The 21,806-nt window shown below is 47.2% G+C and overlaps 1 protein-coding gene across 1 annotated transcript in view; it reads left to right on the forward strand.

Moving 5' to 3' along the window:
- TGM3 (transglutaminase 3) overlaps window positions 1–18,995 on the forward strand; it is a 42,103-nt gene extending 23,108 nt beyond the window's left edge. The window contains exons 8-13 of the mRNA XM_060122988.1: window positions 6,711–6,814; window positions 8,187–8,432; window positions 11,744–12,052; window positions 14,384–14,541; window positions 17,832–17,965; window positions 18,343–18,995. Coding sequence (XP_059978971.1) covers window positions 6,711–6,814; window positions 8,187–8,432; window positions 11,744–12,052; window positions 14,384–14,541; window positions 17,832–17,965; window positions 18,343–18,490 — 1,099 coding nt within the window. The 3' untranslated portion in view covers window positions 18,491–18,995. The remainder of the gene's footprint in view (window positions 1–6,710; window positions 6,815–8,186; window positions 8,433–11,743; window positions 12,053–14,383; window positions 14,542–17,831; window positions 17,966–18,342) is intronic.
- The last annotated feature ends 2,811 nt before the right edge of the window (window positions 18,996–21,806 follow it).

A 21,806-nucleotide genomic window follows, 5' to 3' on the forward strand; every position in this document is an offset into this window, starting at 1 on the left:
TATGTAAAGTAGTTTTCTATCCAATCTTTTCTTTATTAGTTGTTGTTTTTATAGAATTGGGATCATACATTTTACAAAGGCATGGGTAAAAGACGGAGCATATGATAGACACATCCTAATTTTCTCCACACCTGGAAACCAACCACTTCATAGTTTTAAATCGTGTGCTTTGGACTAAACATGATATTATGAACATTTTCACAATGTCATTAAATAATCTTCAAAAAATAAGATTTTAAAAGTATTATATTCCATTGAATGGTTAAACCATTATCTCTTTTCCTGCTATAAACTATCTCCTATTCCCTATGTTACCTATCTCCATTTTTTCCTACTGTAAATAACACAGTAACGAGCATTGTTATATGTAAATCTTGAGCATGTCTGTGATTAGTCCCATAAGAAAGATTCCTAGTAATGGTATATGCTGGGTTAAAGGGAATGGACATTTTAAAATCATCTAGTGCTGTAGCCTTCCAGAAATTTTGTAATGACCTATGTTTCTTTGGGTTTTTTTTTTGAATTTTATTTTATTTAATTTTTTATACAGCAGGTTCTTATTAGTTATCTATTTTATACATGTTAGTGTATATATGTCAATCCCAATCTCCCAATTCATCCCCCCCACCCCCCGCCCTGCTAAAGACGCACTAAACATTCTTTTTTTTTCACACACACACACTGTATTTTATTTTTATAAGCGTTAAATAAACTGACACCAAGCATTGTAAATGGATGACCACAACAAAAGCAACAATGATTGCAATTACCAAACACGAAACACACTCATACTATGTCATAATATTGACATTCAGTCCAGTATTCCTCCACTGTAACAACTCCTTTACTTTGCAGTGATAATTGATTTGTACATTTTTTGCCTCTGAGTCCTTGTGAGATTTTTTTTTATTCAAACAGAAAGTCACAAAAATTATAATCATCCTCATCAGTTCACTCAGTCCCATGTAATTCATTTTTTTTATCTTGATCTCTTGTTTTTGTATCCATTCAGCAAGCCTGTGTCTTTTGGTTGGAGCATTTAATCCATTCACATTTAAGGGAATTATTGATATGTATGTTCCTATGACCAATTTCTTAATGTTTTGGGTTTGTTTTTGTACATCCTTTTCTTCTCTTGTGTTTCCCACTTAGAGAAGTTCCTTTAGCATTTGTTGTAGAGCTGGTTTGGTGGTGCTGAATTCTCTTAGCTTTTGCTTGTCTGTAAAGCTTTTGATTTCTCCATGGAATCTGAATGAGATCCTTGCCTAGTGGAGTAATCTTGGTTGTAGGTTCTTCCCTTTCATCACTTGAAGTATATCATGCCACTCCATTCTGGCTTGTAGAGTTCCTGCTGAGAAATCAGTTGTTAACCTTATGGGAGTTCCCTTGTATGTTTTATGTCATTTTTCCCTTGTTGCTTTCAATAATTTTTCTTTGTCTTTAATTTTTGCCAATTTGATTACTATGTGTCTCAGTGTGTTTCTCCTTGGGTTTATCCTGTATGGGACTCGCTGAGCTTCCTTGACTTGGGTGGCTATTTCCTTTCCCATGTTAGGGAAGTTTTCGACTATAATCTCTTCAAATATTTTCTCTGGTCCTTTCTCTCTCTCTTCTCCTTCTGGGACCCCTATAATGCGAATGTTGCTGCATTTAATATTGTCTCAGAGGTCTCTTAGGCTGTCTTCATTTCTTTTCATTCTTTTTTCTTTAGTCTGTTCCACAGCAGTGAATTCCACCATTCTGTCTTCCAGGTCACCTATCCGTTCTTCTGCCTCAGTTATTCTGCTATTGATTCCTTCTAGTGTAGTTTTCATTTCAGTTATTGTATTGTTCATCTCTGTTTGTTTGTTGTTTAATTCTTCTAGATCTTTGTTGTGCGTTTCTTGCATCTTCTCGATCTTTGCTTCCATTCTTTTACCAAGGTCCTGGATCATCTTCACTATCATTATTCTGAATTCTTTTTCTTGAAGGTTGCCTATCTCCACTTCATTTAGTTGTTTTTCTGGGGTTTTATCTTGTTACTTCACCTGGTATATAGCCCTCTGCTTTTTCATCTTGTCTATCTCTCTGTGAATGGGGTTTTTGTTCCACAGGCTGCAGGACTCTGGTTCTTCTTGCTTCTGCTGTCTGCCCTCTGGTGGATGAGGCTATCAAGAGGCTTGATGGGAGGGACTGGTGGTGGGTAGAGCTGACTGTTGCTCTGGTGGGCAGAGCTCAGTAAAACTTTAATGCACTTGACTGTTGATGGGTGGGGCTGGGTTCCCTCCCTGTTGGTTGTTTGGCCTGAGGCCACCCAACACTGGAGCCTACCTGGGCTCTTTGATGGGGCTAATGACAGACTCTGAGAGGGCTCACGCCGAGGAGTACTTCCCAGAATTTCTGCTGCCAGTGTTCTTGTCCCCATGGTGAAACAGAGCCACCCCCTGCCTCTGCAGGGGACTCTCCAACACTAGCAGGTAGGTCTGGGTCAGTCTCCGCCGGGGTCACTGCTCCTTCCCCTGGGTCCCGATATGCATACTACTTTGTGTGTGCCCTCCAAGAGTGGAGTCTCTGTTTACCCCAGTCCTGTTGAAGTCCTGCAATCAATTCCCACTCGGCTTCAAAGTCTGATTCTCTAGGAATTCCTCCTCCCGTTGCCGGACCCCCAGGTTGGGAAGCCTGACGTGGGGCTCAGAACCTTCACTTCAGTGGGTGGACTTCTGTGCTATAAGTGTTCACCAGTCTATGAGTCACCCACCCACCAGTTATGGGATTTGATTTTACTGTGATTGATTGTGACCCTCCTACCATTTCATTGTGGCTTCTCCTTTGTCTTTGGATGTGGGGTGTCTTTTTTGGTGAGTTCCAGTTCCTGTCAATGATTGTCCAGCAGCTAGTTGTCATTCTGGTGTTCTGGCAAGAGGGAGTTTGACCTGTGTTTCTTTACAGTACTGACAGTATGTGCTCTTCCTACTCATATCATTGGTTGGTATTATTTATCATTGTCTGTTTGTTTACCTCTTATGGTCTTGTTCCTTCTTTCTTGTTTTGGAGCTGACTTTGTAACTCTCCCCTTGTTCTCTGAAGGATGTAGCAGGGTCACAGTGCACCTGATCAGTACTTAGGGAGCACTTCTAACTCCTGACAACTGTATAGTGTAGAACTCCCAATCTGGTCCCCGTAGGAAGCCTTGCAGGTTTCATTTTACAGCATGCAAAACAAAAACAATCTTTTCCTGATTATAAAACACTAAAAAAATAAATTAGTGAGAGTAATAGTAATATAGCTACCCAAAGAAAAACACTAACAACATTTTGAGGTAGATCCTTCCAGACATTTCATTCTGTTTTTGTGCATTGAGTGTTAATTACCCAAATGAGACCAAGTTAAATAGTCTATTTCATAATTTTTAATATCTTTCTTGTCAATAAATTAAAATTTAGAGGGACAGTATAGTTTAGTAGTTAAAAGCATGGACCCTGCAGCCCTCTGCCTGGGTTAAAATCCCACTCTGCCTATTTACTCACTTTGAGACCTTGAACAAGTCACTTAACTTCTTCTCTGTGCCTCAGTTTCTAGAACTGTCAAAAGGAGATAATAATTATTCCTATCTTATATGAGCATTGTGAAGATTAAATGAGCTACTATATAAGACAGAAAACTTAATAATATTCTGTGTTGACACAACTGTATTAGCTATTAGTGTTTATATAATATACATATTTTTAAATATCTATTTATTTTGTAAATATAGAATTACAGAAGTAATAAGTAATTTTCATTATAGAATATGAAAACATTACAGAAATAAATAATGTGCAACTTAGTTCATATGCTCCAAAATCTGTCCATGTGCACAATATATACACCAAACAATTATTTAAACTGTGGTTATCTAAGGTAATAGAATTATGGGGGACTAACTTTCACTGCTTTTTTTAATGTATAATTTTCTAAATCGAAATAGTTTCATCATATTAATATGTTTTTTATAAACTTATACATATACACACTATTTTGTAATTTTTTTTCTTACTTGGTCATATAAGTTAGACATCTTCCATGTCAGTTCTAGATTAATTTTCCTCATTCTTTTGGACAACTGCACGATATTCTCCTGCATGGCTGTGCCACAATTTATCTGACCAATTCCTTATTGATAAATTTTTCCTCCATTATTTTTGCTATTACAAACAATGCTTCAGTGAACATCTTTCCATGTACATCTATGTGCACTAATGTGAGGGTTTTTATAGGAGAAATTCCTAGAAGTGGAACTACTGGCTCAGTGAGTATATAGGTTTTTAAGGGTATTTCAAACTCATTGCCAAATTGCCCTTGACAAATGTCATACCAATTTAAACTCCCACCAGCAGTGTATAACACTGCTTGTTTTCCCACACAATGATGAGTATCACACAACAATGTGTATCATCCTATGCTTTCATCTTTGTCAGTCTAATAAGTGTAATGGTATTTCTTTGTCGTTTTAATTTTCTTTTAATGATGGTGAAGTTAAAACTATTTCCATATGTTCAGTGACCATTTGTGTTGCTTATGAAAATTGCCTGCTCATTGTCGATTATTGACATGTTTGACTTCCTCTTTTTTGTCTTTTTCTTTAACCTCTTTATTGGAGTATAACTGCTTTACAATGGTGTCTTAGTTTCTGCTTTATAACAAAGTGAATCAACTATACATGGACATATATCCCCATATCTCCTCCCTCTTGCGTCTGCCTCCCACCCTCCCTATCCCACCCCTCTAGGTGATCTTTTGTGTCTTATTGATTTGTAAGTACTTTATAATATTCATTATAGTAAATCTCTGTCTAGTATACATGTTGCATATATTTTCCCTGCTTAATGGATTTTTTTCAACGCTTTTTTCTCTCTTCTTCAAATTGGATAATTTCTACTGATCTGTCTTCAAGTTTGCTGACTCTTCCCTCTGTTTTCTCTATTCTGCTAGTAAGCCATCCATTGAATTATTTAATTCCAGATATTGGTCTTTTTCCCAGTTAAAATTTTCCATTTGGTTCATTTTTTCATATTTTCTATTTTGCTGCTAAGAGGCCCCCTCTTTTCATTTGTTATGATCATATTTTCCTTTATTACACTGAGAATAGTTATCATAACAGCTTTAAAGTCTTTATCCAATAATGCCAACACCTGGATTATCTAAGGGTTAGTCCCTGTTGATTGTCTTTTACCTTGAGGACAAGCTACACTTTTCTGGTTCTTTGTATGTTGAGTAAATTTGGATTCTCTCCTAGACATTGGCTTCTTCTTGATTCTACATTTTGTCTTAGCAGTCTACCTGAGGTAGACTCAAACTGCAAATTCTATCTCACCTATGGTGGGCAGCAGCCCAAATTTCAGTTCATTTTTTGAATTTTTAGCTGGACTACTTGTAGTTTGCCTCATATACGCCTAGCTCAGAGGTCACCCAGAAGCTTAGGCAGAGTTTATATACAAATCTGGGTCCCCCTTTCTGATTCTTTCCTTTCTAAGACTTCCCCTTCACTCTCTAGCAACCCTGGTTAACCCAGGCTCAGTTTCTTATCTCCCCAGGTCAGAAAGATGTAGGCTGTCTGTTGGAGTTTTTACTGCCCTGCACTTTACCTCAACTGCAACCTGTCCTTAGGGGCAAGGGCGCCAAAGTACAACTTGCTCCATGCTGGCCCCTTCCTAAAAGTTTTGGCACCCTCCCAAAATCCTCCTGCTTTCTTTACTCTCAGCTGTCTTTTGTATTTTTTCCCCCAGTTTATTGTTTTCTACAGAAAGGACTGTCTATTATGAGCTTATTCCCATGCTGGAAACAGAACTATAGTTTGTTTCTTTGTTTTTTTGGTATATGCGAGTTTAATATTTTTACCTAGTCACATTTATCATTCAGAAGTTGGTTCTCTGCTTAAAACTATCTTCTCCAACTCATGAGTATAACAAAATTTTTTTTCAAGTTGGATAGAACTTGAATTTATGTCAGACTTACTTACATTTTCTTCTAAGTTGGACTCAAAACTGCCAAGCCAATGTTTATGTAGTTGCTGTGGGATTGGAGAAGGGGAGAGTAGAGGGCAGAATCAAGAATGCATAAAGCTTTGGCTAACTGATTATACCTGCTGAGGGAGGGGACAAATGACTGAGACATATAGATTGGGAGACAAGGGGCTGCCATGGATGAAGAACATTTTAAGACTGGTATATGTCATTCTTCAATCCGGACCTCAGCCCAAGGGCTTTGTGGCTCTTAGCCAGACCTGGCACTCTTGCTGCAGCCCCATTCATTTTCATTCCACACGAAATACAGTAGTGTCCCCCAACAGGATGCATAGGAGAAAGCTGTGTGGGTTTGCTTGCTGGATTCTGGCTCTAACCTAGATCTGTTCTGCTCCTCAGAAAGGCAGTAGAACATGGTGGTCAAGGACCTAGGTTTTGGAGTTAGGCATACCTGAGTCCAAACTTTGACTCTGGCATTGTTAGCTGCTTAACTTCTCTGAGCCTCAGTTTCCTCTTTTAAGAGATGTGCATAAAAATAGTCCCATTTAACAGTGCTGTGAGAATTTAAGTGCGACAATGCTTGCCAAGGTCTAGCACAATATCTGGCACAGGGTAAACTCGCTTGATGAGTATCAGGGTGCTGCACTGTCAGATCAGAGATGTGGTGTTTTGCCACTCCTCTGCTGTGTGGCCTTGGCCAAACTCTGTAGTCTGTGGTTCTGTCTGCAGGAATTTCCACGTCTGGAATGAAGGCTGGTTTGCACGGACTGACCTAAGCCCATCATACAGTGGATGGCAGGTTCTGGACGCCACCCCCCAGGAAAGGAGCCAAGGTAACCAACCCTCTGACGGCCCCCTTCTCTGGGTTTGGCTCTAAGTCATGACCTCTCGATTCTTTATAGTGGTGGACAGCAGCACAGCAAGGTCACCCAAATCCTCTCTACCTCCAGAGGGAAAGGAGGGATTAAAACAAAACTATTTGGAAAGTAGATTTCCCTCCTAACTTTCTTGGTTCAGGCTGCTATTAAAATGACTGCCATACCTGCACTCACATGGCTGCTGCAGAGGCCCTGGCACATGCCCTGCAGCAAGGGAAAGGAGCCGTCCCCTGCCAGCCATGATTCTCCTGCACCACCTCTGGTAGCCCATCCCTCCCAGCACAGAAAGCTTCCAGGTCCCCATTGCCTTGGTACTTAACCCAAATTCCCTGGCTCAGCTCCAGACCTCTGTGATCACGGCCCCCATCACCTCTCTCACCTTCACACGTGTCCCCTGCCAGACCGAGCTCTCCACGCAGGCTGGCCCGGCCCCATCCCTGTGCTCCCACCTCTGGCCACTCTCCCATCAGAGCTTGGGTCTCAGGCTCTCCAGGAACCTTTCCCCTTCCCTCCCCTGACCTCCAGAGCATTCCTGTCCGTTACCCTCATTTTCAGTTGTTTCTTTCAAACTTAAAAAAAATCATAAAGGTCATATAGGCACATGGCTTAAAAAAAATTCAAATCATTCTAAAAGGACTTACAATGAAAATGAAGTCTTACTCCCTTCCCCAACTGCAGCGTCTCTACCAGAAGCAAAGAACGTTAGATTTGGGGAACTTGGGTGTGAGGAGGGTGACCTTCCAGATATTTTCTAGGCCACTATTCAACCTTTTCACTGCAACCCATTAGCAGCTATAAAATCAAGTTAATGTGTTGTGACCATCATTTTAAGAAATGAAATAGAATATCATGGAAAGGGGTGGGGAAAAGGAAAGGAAAAGAAAATATCAGGGTGCATTGGACATTAAGACTAAGAATTGTCCTGTGGAATTTTTGTTTCAGGGTCATATATGTGCCATGATGAATGATTTGCAGAGTAGAAAAGAGGCAGCCCTGAGCACAAGACAGCAAGACTTTCCCCTTTAGTAAACAGACTGAGGGCAGTGGGTCAGCACAAATTATGCACCCACAGAATACAGGATTGGGCCGTCTTCTGTGGAGGTGGAGTCTCACCAGAGCGCTATTGCAGAAGATAACAATAGCCCCGGAGTGTCCTGCTGAGTGCCCCAAGAAGGGGGCAGACTGTTGGGGTTGAAGGAGTTTGGCGGGGTAGAGGCAGGGGAGTTGGGTGGTCATGGGTGGCCCCCAGAGGAGCAGGCCATGGGGTGTACTGTTGCAGATGGGCCTGGGTTTGGCATGTATCCAACCTCTGCACCCTGGCCCTCAGGGGTGTTCCAGTGCGGCCCTGCTTCAGTCGTCGCTCTCCGAGAGGGTAATGTGGACTGGGACTACGACATGCCCTTCATCTTTGCTGAGGTTAATGCCGACCGCATCACATGGATCTACGATGCCTGGACCGGCGCCCTGAAGAAGAATTTCTCAAACACTCACACCATCGGCAAAAATATCAGTACCAAGGCGGTGGGCAGCAACTCTCGCATGGATGTCACTGAAAAGTACAAGTACCCAGAAGGTAGGAGGGGGTGTGGATGGGCTGTGCCACCCAGGGCTTAACGGTGGGAAGACAGCTCTGAGGTGGAGAAGGAAAAATTGCTCATACTCCTTCCGCATTGTCAGCCAATTCTGCCTGAATGGTAGGACTGCTCCCTGGCATCTAATGCCCAGCTCCCCAGACTGTTTCCCGTGGGAACAGAACCGTCATGAAAAGACACTGTACCACTGGGAATTGGCCATAGGACTCAGGCAGCTGCCAGTCCAGCTCATCTCCAGCTGTGTCCCTTTGCCAATTACACAACTGGGATGACAGCCCCACGACTGAACATCACAGGGAGAAACATGGCCCCCACGAGAGACCCCCCGAGGGCCTCTCAGTCAGCCCACTCCCCTAGCCTCTAAGAAACACAGGCAGGAAACATTCTCTGAAAAAAGAAATGGACAGTCCCCCAAGATGTGGGCACTGCTTCGTCTGCTTCAGAGGCCTCCCCAAAAGCCAGGTGAGGTGGGCTTACACCATGAGGACAATGCCCGAGTCCCTGAAATCTTCAGCATCCACATGAGTGCTGGTCTCCCTAAAGTCACCTAGAAACCTAGTTGCTACGAGGCCACCTTTAACACAAATTACATTTGTTGCTCTATTTAGGAAGTTGCTTTCAGAGTCAGAGACTTATCTCTTTGAGGAGTCTCAATAGTGACCAAAGTTGTACATTTGAAGGTGATGTTCATTTTTAGAAAGAGGCAAAAGTGAATTAATGCTTGCTCTAGCAGGCCAATCACTCCTTAATGGGGTCAACATGTCACTCTTTCTAAAATACTTTGAAATAGTTCTTTCAGCTGATCCTCACTGTTGGTTCTGAGGTGTCAAGAAAAGTGCTCTCATGAAGGTGCCCACGTGCCCCCAACGTGAACCCCACAGCTCCATACCCTGCTGACTGCTGTTGTTGGGTGCCATTTACAGAAGAGGAAAGCTGAGCAGGGGAGTGGGCTCCAAGCCCAGGTGGCTGAACCTCTGGGTGTGGTATTTGTGGCCTTTTTGAGGCACGACTCTAGGGTGATGAGATTGGTGCCCTCAGTTGGACCCCAGTCCACCTATGTAGGCCATTCCCCCCAGCTGGGGTCAGATGGCCTTTCTCTCAGTCAGTAAACATGTACTGAGACCTCCCCAAGTGCCCACCCACGCTTGGCTCTGGGAGGCCAGGAAGCATCCCGCAGATGAGCCCCTGCCCCTGCAGAGCTCACAGGCCAGGGGGACAGGCCGGTGTGTGACAAGAATTCTCAACAGTGTCATGATGTAGAAACAAGAGTAGGGGCCAAGGAAAAGATAACCCCGGGCAGGAGGTGAACTCCATCCTACCCCTCATAACCGTGCAACCTCAAGCAGGATGCTTAGCCTCTCTGATCCCTCGTTTTCTCACCTGTAAAATGAGAAGAGCGAGGCCTATCTTCAGTGGGATTTAAATGAGCTAGTGTACAGAAAGTGCCAAGGGCAGTGCCCGGCACATAGTGAGGGCTTAATAAATAGTGATGATTTTTGTCAACTTGAACATCTGCAACCTCATTGGAATGACCTCCCAGAGGGACTTCTGAAGTGCACTGTTTACACGGTTGTGTGATTCTGTGGGGTTCCTTACCTGACTGTCACACCTTGATTCTGCTTCTTGGGGGCTCCGGCTGTCCCAGCCAAACCTCCTGAGAAATGGGAAGGGGCCATGGCCAGGTTGTGGGATCCCTGCAGGAGCCCTGGTGATGACCTAGCCCCTGTGTGACAGCAGGGCTGATCACACCGCCTGCTGTTGATCAGTCCTCCTTACCTAATGATTCCAGCTTGTGTCTGATGGCCCCAGGGAGGAAAAGCTCATAAAATGGGCTGCTAAGCATTGGCGCAACAGCAACACCAAGGGAGAAAACAGTAGCAGGAAGCTTGGTCTTGGGTAAGCCTGGCAGGTGACCTATGTAGCTATGTAGGCTCTGAGCCTCATTGTGCATAACACACTTGCTTCGAGGTTCTGGGCACAGAGGCTCAGCTCCCTGCACAGCCATCAGACCTGGGTGTGGACTTACAGCTCAGCTAGAGAATGGGAATGCACCAAAAGGAACCCAGCCCACCAGGAGCCATCAGCCTGGGTAACTGGGCTGCCTGTCTTCTTTTCAGTAAGCTGTGCGGGAGGAACTACTAGACTCAGGTCTCGATTTCTGGGGACTGGCCTTCTTTCTGCCCCTAATTCCCAGATTACCAGTCCCTTGGACCAGTCGCTCCTCCTCTTAGGGCCTTAACTCTAACAGTTGGCCTCTGGGGTCTCTGCCAGTTGTTACATGTAACTTATGGGAAAGACCTCACTAAATTGTAAAGTGCTTCTAATAAGTCATCTGATGCCTTAAAATTTCACAGGTTGGTTGGGGAAGTTAGGGGGCGGGGGCAAAAGTATGGTCATTCTTTGTGTATCTTTGTCTGTGTTCCTGGAAGGACAATACCTTCTCCTTGATAGTGGGTCTATCTTCAGCTCAGGCAGGGAGCCTTATGTGCACTGTGTGGTCTACCCGGGCTCAGAGACTTGGAGTTGGCTCTTAGCATCCCAAGAGCCGTGATTTTTAGGCCATGATCTTGGCCATTCTCCAGGGACTGTTTATAGCATCACATTCAGCAGCACCCATGACCCAAGTCAGAATCAGAAACCCAACCTGTGGTTCAGCCTTTGTGTTTATGAAACCTGAACTCTCTCGACAATTTAAACTAGTCATAACCTGGAACCACAACAACTGTGGGAAGTTCTCGTCAACTGACATGGACAAAAGTTCCACTCTTCAATTCTCAAAGCATCTTTAGAAACAAAGCAGAATAACATGGTAAACTGGTTTGAAATTTTTTTCAATGAAGTTAACTCTAAATCATAACCATTTTTTCACTTATGAACTTATTGTAATCTTTTTTAGCTCAGTTTTTGTTATTTTTAAATTATCTGTTTTTTCTTTGTCTCACAAAGGACCATTTATCAAAAGAAAGAAAGAAGGAAGGAAGAGAGGAAGGAAGGAAGGGGGCGATCTAGCCTAATTAGCCTAAGCAAAATATCAAGCCATAGAGTAATTTTATGCACCTTTCCCTACATCTCCATGGAAATTTAGAGCTGATTGGAACAGCTGGGATGTGAGCCTCGTATTAAGGAGGATGAAATGGAGACCTGCAGAGGTCAGACACTTGCTTGAATCAGAATCGTTGGGCAAGCAGCAGAACCAGTGTTAGTTCCAGGCCACCCTTCCAAGCAGGACGCTGTCCTTTGTCCAGGTTGCCACCGCATCCCTGAGGTGCTTCTCTCTTTTCCCACCACACAGGTTCCAGCCAGGAAAGGCAAGTGTTTGAAAAGGCTTTGGGGAAACTTCAACCCTCCATGTCACTTCGCGCAACATCTGCAAGAGTCTTTAGTAGAGAGGAACGGGAGCCCAGCATCTCCGGGAAGTTCAAGATCACTGACATACTGACAGTGGGCAAAGAAGTCAACATGGCCCTGATGCTCAGAAACCTAACGGGTGATTCGAAGACAGTGACGGTGAACATGACAGCCTGGACCATCGTCTACAATGGCACACTTGTACACGAGGTGTGGAAGGAGTCCGTCACCCTGTCTCTGGGTCCCAATGAAGGTAACTCATCCTGTAGGTTGCTGGGGTACCATGCACCCAAGGTAGCTGGTATTCTCTTGGGATTGGAGAGTTCCTGTTGGAACCGAGTCAATTGATTAAGGAAGGAACAGCACGTGACCTCTGTGGTCAAGCCTGGGGTTTTGAAGTTTTGGAGGCTGCTATTATGGTGAATAGTGCAAGTCAGTGTGGTGCTAACCCGAATCCTTTTATGCCCTGGGGGAAGAAGGCGGGAGGCTTTGGCAGTTAATAGACACACTGCAAATACCCCTTACAGGTACATACCACATTGCCCAGTGGGCAGAGTACTTCCTTATATATTCGTAGGTACTATCACATTTGACCTTCTAAAAGGACAGATTTCAGTAATCCCTTTTACAGAGGTGGAAACTGAGGCTTGGAGAGATTGTGACTCGCTTAAGAGATTGTGTCATAGCTAGCAGGTGGCAATGCCAAGTCTTGGTCCTAGATTTCCTAATGCTAAATCCAGTGCCACCACCCATTTCCTAGGTTTTATTGCTGCCACCCCTCTCCCATACCAGCTGCCACCCTACCCCACCCCTCCCCACCACGCAATGAATCACTTTCTGAGTTTGACCCTAGAAGGGTTGCAATATACCACAAGGTCTTGAACCCTCTCCAATGTTCCCCCACAGTTGCCAATGGGTGCGTGGAATTTCTTGATTCCCAGCGACAGTGATAGGTTTTCTCGGAGGTCTGAGCCTCTGGGAGGAACCATGACTTTGTACTCCTGGGTAGCATAGACAGGAGGGGACCAAAGTAGAGGAGAGAGAGTCTGGGGCTGTGGAAGGATTAGAATGCAGGTGTGCCCACAGTGGCAAAATCCTTCAAGCTGTTATGAAAAGTCTGGACTTATACAAAGCAGATTGACAAGGGTGGGGTGGCTATTTGCTTCACATAAGGAACTAATAAAAACTGATTAATTACACAGCCCATCTTGAAGGAATTCTGTCTGCAGAGAAACTGCAATACCTCTGTATTACACCTGTCAGAAGGCAGCATCCCTAGCAACCTCTCTTCTGGCAGAATGTAGCAGAAATCTTCCCCATACCAAGAGCAACTGCCTGGCTCTTATTTACCTTCGAAGCTCAAGGGAAGAGCTATTTCTGTAGAGCAAAAATAATTTACGTGAGGTAATGCTTTCTAAAAATCCATACTTCTGCCAGAGGCAGCAGAGTGAAATGGGAAGGAGAGGAAGGAGGCAAGTGAAGTGGTTCTGGAGGCCTGACATCATCACCTACTTTCTGGGCGACACTGTTAAGTCCCCCTCTTTTGCTGAGCCTCAGCGTTCACTGTCCAAGAGGGCAGGACCAGCTGATGCAAGGGCCTGCGTCTCCACATTTGGGGCAGGCTAGGTAAGTCCCTCCAGTGCTAAAAGCAGAGACAGCTCCTTCCTCACAGACTTTCCTCAAGGGGTGTATGACCCTGTGGATGCGGGGGCCCCCCCAGACCACCCAACATGACTGCATAAGGGAGGGGGGAGTGCCCTGCACCCGCTGGAAGGGGAGGACCCTCGCTGCCTGCCCTGTGAGTCAGAGAGGGGCCTTGAAGTTTAGGGAGGAGCCAGATAAAGGGAGGAAAGCTGGGGAAGGCCTTTCCATCTGAGGGGATCTTGTGAGTCAAAGCTTGGAGGTGATAAGATACCTATTTTGTCAAAAGGACAATGAGAAGCATGGGAGGGAACGTTCTTTTGAGGGGGAGAGTCACGAAGGGCCGTACTGAGGGGTCTGAACTTTATTCCTGAGGCAGCGAGGGGCCGTGGAAGATTTTTGAAGTGACGTGGAAGAAGAGTGACATGATTTGGGGGTGGGGGGGGAAGTGCTTCTAAAGCCTATCTTCCGGTGTGTGTGAGTGTCTTGGAAGCAGGGCGACCAGAAGCGGGGAGGTGGTCCAGATGCTGTTGCCACAGAATCCCAGGCTACTGGATGACCGGGGAGGACCCAAGCGCTTATTTAGCCCTGGCTTCCCTTGCTAGTTATTACTGTGTTGTCATCATTACTGTTTTCGTCATTGGGCAATGAGTTAGTACTCGTATTCTTCCCCTGCCCCTTAGAAGGAGACTTGCCCTTCGATATTTTCCAGGACAGGGAGGAGGCTTCAGCCCCTATGAGCCCATCCAGCCAGAGTCCTGGGCTACCCCTGGCCCCTGCTCTGCAGCCTGCACGGAGCAGACAGATGTTTCCAACAGGGCCTGGCAGGGAGGGCTCACGCAAGCCTGGGCTGCAGATGATCCCAGCCAGCTCGCATCGACTTGGCTTGGCATCAGCTTTTAAGGTTTCGACCCCACTCCCTCTCACTGGCTTCTCCTTCCAGAAATACAGCATCCTGTAAAGATCGCATATGCACTGTACGAGAAGTACCTGAAGGCAGACAACATGATCCGGGCCACAGCCGTGTGCGAGATCAGCGACGAGACCGAGGTGGTGGTGGAGAGGGACATCATCCTGGAAAACCCCACCATGACCCTGGAGGTAAAGGGGTGCTGAAGGGGTGCCTCTCCAGCCAGCCCAGCCCTCCCAGACTACAGAGAAGGCCCTCCCCTGCTGACGGGCCCAGCTCAGCTCCAGCCTCTGCCAAATGGATCAGTCAAGAGTTCCAATCAGAGTAGCGCCCTTGGGACTTCCCTAGTGGTCCAGTGGTTAGGACTCAGAGCTTTTACTGCAGGGGGCACGGGTTCAATCCCTGGTCAGGGAACTAAGATCCTGCAAGCTGTGGGATGAGGCAAAAAAAAAAGTAGCCTCCTTGCTCCCTGTCTGACAATCTCCACAGGCACGTTGCCCTGTGGCTTCTTTGGTTGCAGCTCTAGACCCGCTGGGGATGCCAGCTGAGGATGGCCAGAGGGGCTCTTCAGCTCACTTGCTCTGGACATCTGCTGTGTCCTGGGCTGTGCCAGGCTTGGGAATCACAGGGGGACACAAGGGGTGGGTCCTGACTGCAAGAAACCCACAGCCCAGCCCCTGGACACACTTGTAGAGCAAATCCGCAATGGTCAAAACTCATGTGCATCTCCCAACTCTAGACCCCAGAGTTACAGAATTGTGGACTCTTGGAGAACTAGTCTCAAGCTCCCATGTCCTGCCATTTCACATATCAGTAAACTGAGGCCCAGAGAGGAGAAGGGAATTTCCAATTACTGCCAGAGCCAGGGCTAGACCTCAGGCCCTTTCCAGGGCACCCAGCACACCCACAGCCAGCAACAGCATCTTCCCAGTGGTTGAGAATGAGGATGCCTCAGTTTTTGGCTGCAGGCTCTGCTCCCAGGCTCCCTCTCAGGAGCCCAGGCATCTGGGGGCTTGCAGGTTGGCGTGAGGCACTTGGGGCCATTCTGTTCCTTCCTCAGCACTGGGGCTGGAAGTATTTGGCTGACTCCAAGCCTGTCCCTGACCACGCCAACCCCAGCCCAGTGTGGAGGCTGCCAGAGCCAGACAGCACAAATCTGAGGGGTGAGAGCCTGGCAGGGAAGGACAGGCAGACGAATGGGTCAGGAAGATGGGGCCTTCCCGTGGGATCCCACAGAGAGCTTCATGGGTCCTCCCGAGGCTCCTCCCGAGTCTGCTGTACCATCTGCACCAGCGGTCTAGACAGAGATTGCCTTTTATTTTCCATCGCAGTGCCACTAGCCTCCCTAGCCCCAGATTTCTAGAGTACTTGTGGCTGCCCTAGCCCCACCCTCCCTAAGCTACACCCCAGCTTCAGAGGTTCCTAATGTCAGACAGAGGGCAGGGGGACCCAGGGCACCTGCTCCATGCAGCTAGCCTGCAATAGAGCTCTTTCATTGTCCTGGTTAGTCTAGACTGTTCTTCAGAATGGGGGGAGGGGGGTTGTCCATCACCTCCAGGGCCAGGGAGGGAGGGCCACCCCGTTGTGGGCCCATCACACTGGTTGTGAAACAGAAACAGCCCCCCACATTGGGCAGGACTAGAACAGAGCTTTTGGGCTTCAGGCTCACCTTCTTTCCTGCCCGCCGAGTTTTCATCCTCAATCCATGATTGTCCCCTGAGTGTAGAAGCTTCTCCTGCTTCCCAGGACATTTCCAAGAAATGCACCCCGTCCCTGTAGAATGACAGGCAGCAAGTGTTGTTTCCCACTCCTCAGGCTGCGAAATGAAACATTCTGCATAAAAATTATCAGTGTTTAAATGAAGTTAGTTTTTCCCCCATTATATTCCCTTATCCAATATCCTCAAACCTGCTTATAGCTTTCTCTTGTATGCAGTACTTTTACTCTACATCTTTTAGACTTCCATATCAAATCAGCTTTGTCTTTCAAGAGAGTGTAACATCTTTTCAAAGGAAATCAGAATACACACAGCCTGGAAATATTCCATCAAAAACTTTCTTATTTAATCTTTTTAAAGGGCATCTGCTCTTTCTTCTTTGGGGCATCTTGGTGTGAATTTGCTCTTATCGCAACCTCTCCTTACTTCAGCCTTCAGAGAATCAAGACAATCTCATCTTGATTGAATGAATCAATGCATAGCTCACTCGGAGCAGGGCACGTGGGTGATCTGTATGAAAAGAGAATAATTTGGGTAAAATCCTATTATCTTACTTGACGCTGATTGGGAGTAGGTATTGAAGACTTTAGAACCAGACCATACAATCTGAACTTTGTTCCAAAGGGTGATGTCCTTCACGTTGGCCCATGACCTACTGACAATCAGACACAGTCTTCTGGTGGCTCTTATCCTCTTCTTTGGGTGCATGCACAGATTTAGGTCAATAGGATGGGGTGGTAAGCAGCAATAAAGAAAAGAAAACAAATACACGAAAATCTCAAATTGAATATCAGCGTGAAGGATATGGCATCGTTTATGTACCCTCGTGTCCCAATGGCATAAAATTATGCTTCACTCTTCAAATCGTGTCATACACTTAAATGAGTTCCATGGGAGAAATTACGGTATAGATCATGGTCTCTAAAATGTTTCAATTATGCACAAATTATTAGCAGGCATTGCAGGGTCTAGCAAGAAGAGCAAATGGCTCTGGAACCAGGAAGGCCTCGGTTATTGAATCAACCTGAACTGCAGATTTATTACTGTAAAATGATTGCAGTGAGAATTGGTGGCAAGAAAAAAAAAAAACCAAATGAACAAAAAGTAGCGGCCTCTAACAGAGAAAAGAAATCCACCAGTCACCCAGTTTCTGTTTCTGTTTCCAAAACGCCTTCTTCTGCATCCATGATCTCATTTGGTCCCTTGTAGCCCAGGGAGGGAGGAGGGGAGGGATCAGCCCTCTTTATCAGCGTGAGAGTCAAGGCCCAGGGAGACGACGTATCTGCCCAGGCTCGGCGGCTTATCAGCAGGAGCACAAGGTTTCATCTTTGGGAGCAAATAGTCCAGGGTGCTCCTCTGACCAGAAACCTAGGTTTCTCCAGCCCCTGATCAAGGACCCTGTGCAGACCACATGTGGCACGTCCTCGGAAGTGGCGGCTGCCCTTCCTGAGATGAACTAAGAAAGGGCCCGTGAACCTGGCTGGGAATTCAAGCCCTCTCAGCTGCTGCGATGTGCTGCTTCTCCTCCACGCCTGGGTGTCCTGTCTGTATCCTGGGGATGACAGCAATTTCCTAGGAACCCCCTGCATGGATGTCACTGGAACTTAGGAGGAATAAACCTCCTAAGGATCGTTATCCTCCCTACCTTTGTCCTCAGCAACATCCTCCCCATCACCAAGCCTCCGGCGCAGCCCCGTCGGCTCTCATCAAGGGCAGATGAAATGAACAGCCCAGCCCTGACTCTGTCAACCCCTCTCCCCACAGGTGCTGGACCAGGCCCGCGTGCAAAAGCCTGTGACTGTGCAGATTCTCTTCTCCAACCCGCTGGATGAGCTGGTGAAGGACTGCAAGCTGACAGCGGAGGGGAGCGGCCTGCTGCAGGGCACCCTCGAGATCGAGTGAGTCCCAGGCTGAGGGTCCAGTGTGGGATGGTGGGAGCGGGGGCAGAGGGGCCCTCTCCAGAGCCCGGGGCAGGGCAGACAGAACTCCTCTAGCCTCTGAACCTGGGAATCTGCACATAGGGATACACGTTTGCATTTGGTTTGGGGGTTCACCAAACTTGAACTCAAGGGGAGTCCACGTCACCAGAGCTTGGAGCTGGTCCTCATATTTGGGAGATCATGGGATCCACCCACTGCCCCTTCCCCTGCTGAGGGGTCCCAGAGCTGAAGGGGTTTGATGACCCAGGGTGGCAGCTAGAGGGAGTTGAAGGAGCAGTGACCTTGACCAGAGCAGAACTTGAGGCCTCACGCTGACTCCTGCCTTTCCCCATCAGCATGCCAAACCTGAGCCCCAGGGAGCAGTCCCAAGTGGATTTTGAGATCCTGCCCACCCGGAGTGGCACCAAGCAGCTCCTCGTCAACCTCTCCTGCAACAAGTTCTCCGCGATCAAGGGCATGCTGCCCATCAAAGTGGTCGAGTGAAGGGCCCAGGTGGCCCCATAAAAACTGGGGAACAGGGAGCAGGCAGGGCTCACCTGTGGAGTGAGCCTCCTGCCCACCCACACTGTCCAGCCTGGGAAACTCACTCCGTCCCCCAAGGTGGCCTGGACTCGGACCTCCAGGCTCCAGAACACACCCCTCCGTTGCTCCCAGGCTGGGCTGGTTTCACCCTGGCCCGCAGCTTGATCACTTTTGCACGTTCCCCAAGCTTCTCCTCAACACCGCCCACTCTGTGAGCTCCATGACCCTGCTCAGCCCTTATACCCTCAGTGCTGTGGGCATGGAGCGACACCTGACCCAGCGGCTCTCCAAATGGATACAGGGGGAGAAGATGGTCTGGACTGTTTGCTGATCCCCAGCCTGCAGTTGGCACATTCCTGCTCCTCTCTTAGGCCACTGTGGAGGTGGGGGGATGATGGTTAGCCATCTGTTGTAACACTCACAACCGCACCCTCAAAATAAATGTTAAAAAGAGCGCGATCACACAGCACTGACTTTACAGGACTGCTGCTTCAACTCAGGTGGTGGAGAAGGAGAGAGGGGGGCTGGGGCCATGTCCTTCTGGAGAACAGATGGCCTTGGGGAGGCCGTGCTCTCTATGTTCCAGTGTCCAAGAAGAGTGGGCTTGTTCTGTGTGGCTCCAAGTGCAAAACTAGGGAGACGTTTCAAATCAGTTTAGGAAACCTCTCTAAGATGATGTCCAAAAAGTGATTGGCTGCCTTGGAGCAGGCAGGGAGCACCTTGGAGGGAGCGCCTTGTCCAGGCAGGCTTCGGGCACTCTCTGTGTAGCCAGGCAAACTCTTCCAGGGTCTCTACAGGCGTCAGGGTGAGAAGGGACTTCAAAATCTTCACTGGAACCCTTTCACAGAGCAGGTGTGGGTGGTGGCCCAACCTCTGCTCACACTGCACTCGCCCCAACTTGTGCCACACTCCTCCTCTTGCAGCCAGAGCCCTGCTAACTCCACCAGAACCTTCTCTGCCTTCACACATGCTCTCAGGGTTCCTCAGTCTTTGCCCCTTGAAATACCCGAAGCAGATCCCAGAGCTTTCCGTCACTGGTGCTGACTAACCCCATTTTGGCAATCATGCCTCCCTGTTTGGATATAAGGGACCAGTCCAACCTACACAGAAGCTTCAGCCTCACAACCAGTTCAAAGCTTCTGCCCTATGCTCAGCTCAGGCCTAACCTGGGCTTGCAGAAGGAGGCACTGTGCATGCCCCCTCTTCCTTCCTCCTTCCCCTCTTGTTGCCTGATCCATCAGACTTGGAGAATGGAGAGAGGAAATTAGGAGAAAAATGACAAAGTTCTATTTCACTGGTGTTGATGCAGCCTGGCCACAGGAGCCCGCCGCGTGGCTGGCATGTAAGTGCAGGCTTTCTGCGTTGCATGTCTCCAGTGTGGCCAACATGCCCCTCAGACTCAGCCTCTGGAGGTTCTCCCCTACCGCTAACTGCTCTGGAAGTAGTGGTCCTATTGTGATGGTTTGAGCCCAGTTCCCTTTCATGGGCTCCACTGCCCTGCCGCAGCCACCTCCTCTCCCGCTTCTGCATCTCAAGCTGGTCCAGCGTCAGCTTCCCACCTCCAAGTGCCCCAGGTGGGCAGTCAGCACCAGAACGTGTGTCCATACTTGCTCCTGGTGTCAAGGAGCTCTCACCAGGGCCCAGTTCTGGTGTCTGAACGCAGCTGGGCCTCCCAGTCTCTGCAGGACACCAGGCCCCCAGCTGCGGAGGGGGAAGCTCGTCTCTCCTCTTGGAGCCTTGCCACTCTCTCAAATGCCCCTTGATTTGGCCTGGAGAGAGACACCAGACCCCAGTGAGCAGGGGCAGGGTGAAATAGTCAGACTTCTGCCCTGGTTTCTATTAGAAAAAAGGAAATCCAGAGGTTTCCATTTCCTCCCATCCACATGAGGCCTGCCCCAGACTTTAAATCCCTCAAGCATCAGCCCTGTCAGCAAGCGTCTCCCGAGTGCCTGCTTTCTGCCAGGCTCTGTCCAGAGAGATTAAAAACCAACAAGAGCATGATCCCTGCCTTTGGGTTTCCATCCTCAAGGGAGTCTCCTAAGGTGTGTCATTAAAAATCCATGGGGAGTTTGTAACCAACCCCAAGTACATGTGTCTTAGAGCTATGTCTATACACCCCTCCCCCCCACTTGGGTTCTGAAGGATTTTAGCAATAAAACAAAGAAATAGCAGGCAGAAGCCACAGCGCCATATTTATTTCTGGTAGAAGAGAAGTTAGAGGTTGTAGCAAAGTGTGAGATGCAGTCGGCCTGCTGGCTGAACCCCAGAATTAGGTGACCTTACTCTATTGGTTAGGATATATGCTCAGTAGCCATAGCAGGGAAACCCAAACTGCCAGGGTCCTAAACAGAATGGGCATTAATTTCTTTCATATAAGAGCCAAGGGAAGCATCTCAGGGACACAGGCTTCCTTGTCTTACAGTGCTGTCATCCTCCACACATAGCTTCCACCTATCGATTCCAGGTGGTTCTTCCAGCTCAAGGCAAAAGCCCACAGGCCATCCAGCAGGAAGAAAGAAAAGGGGAATAGATGGGCACCCTCCTTCCCAATCTGAAAGTCAAAAGTTGAAATTATGCATTTCACTTCTGCAAACATCCCATTGGCCAATGACTCTAAAAGTGGGTTGTTTGAAATGAATAACACTGATATATCTCTAGCCAAACTGATTGGGAAAAAATAAAAAATACACAAATTACAAATATCAGGAATGAATGCACCTGCAGCTATTTAAAGGGAGTAAAGGAATATTATGAACAATGTTATGCCAATAAATCAGACAACTTAGATAAAATGAATTCCTTGAAAGACACAGACTATCAAAATTCATTCAAGAAAAGTAGATATTCCCCATATCTGTTAAAGAAATTGAGTTTGGAGTGAAAACCAGCAGAAACTGTCCAGAAGCCAAACAAGCCACAGAACGGCTGGTTGTTTTGTCACTATGTTTTCCTGTGGTTTGTTATACAGCAAAGGAACCATTTTCCTCCATGTCCATGCATACATCCTTGCCCTTTCCAGTGAAATGTCCCCTCTTCTGAGAAAACTTCTCCGTATCCCTCCTCCCCTTGCTGCACCCATACACAGTTGGCCCTTCCTTCATCTAAAATTCCCTTCACTGTGCACATGTCTTTTTAGACCACTTTGGCTTAAAGTCATCTGGGCCTTTGTACATGCCTCTCCCCATCTTAGACTATGTACTTGTCATGGGCAAGAACCAGGTTTCCCTTAGCCCTCCACACTTAGCAGTGTCTGGTGTAGATTAAGTACCCATAGATA

The sequence above is a fragment of the Lagenorhynchus albirostris genome, chromosome 15 (assembly GCF_949774975.1).
Source record: "Lagenorhynchus albirostris chromosome 15, mLagAlb1.1, whole genome shotgun sequence".
NCBI lineage: Eukaryota > Metazoa > Chordata > Mammalia > Artiodactyla > Delphinidae > Lagenorhynchus > Lagenorhynchus albirostris.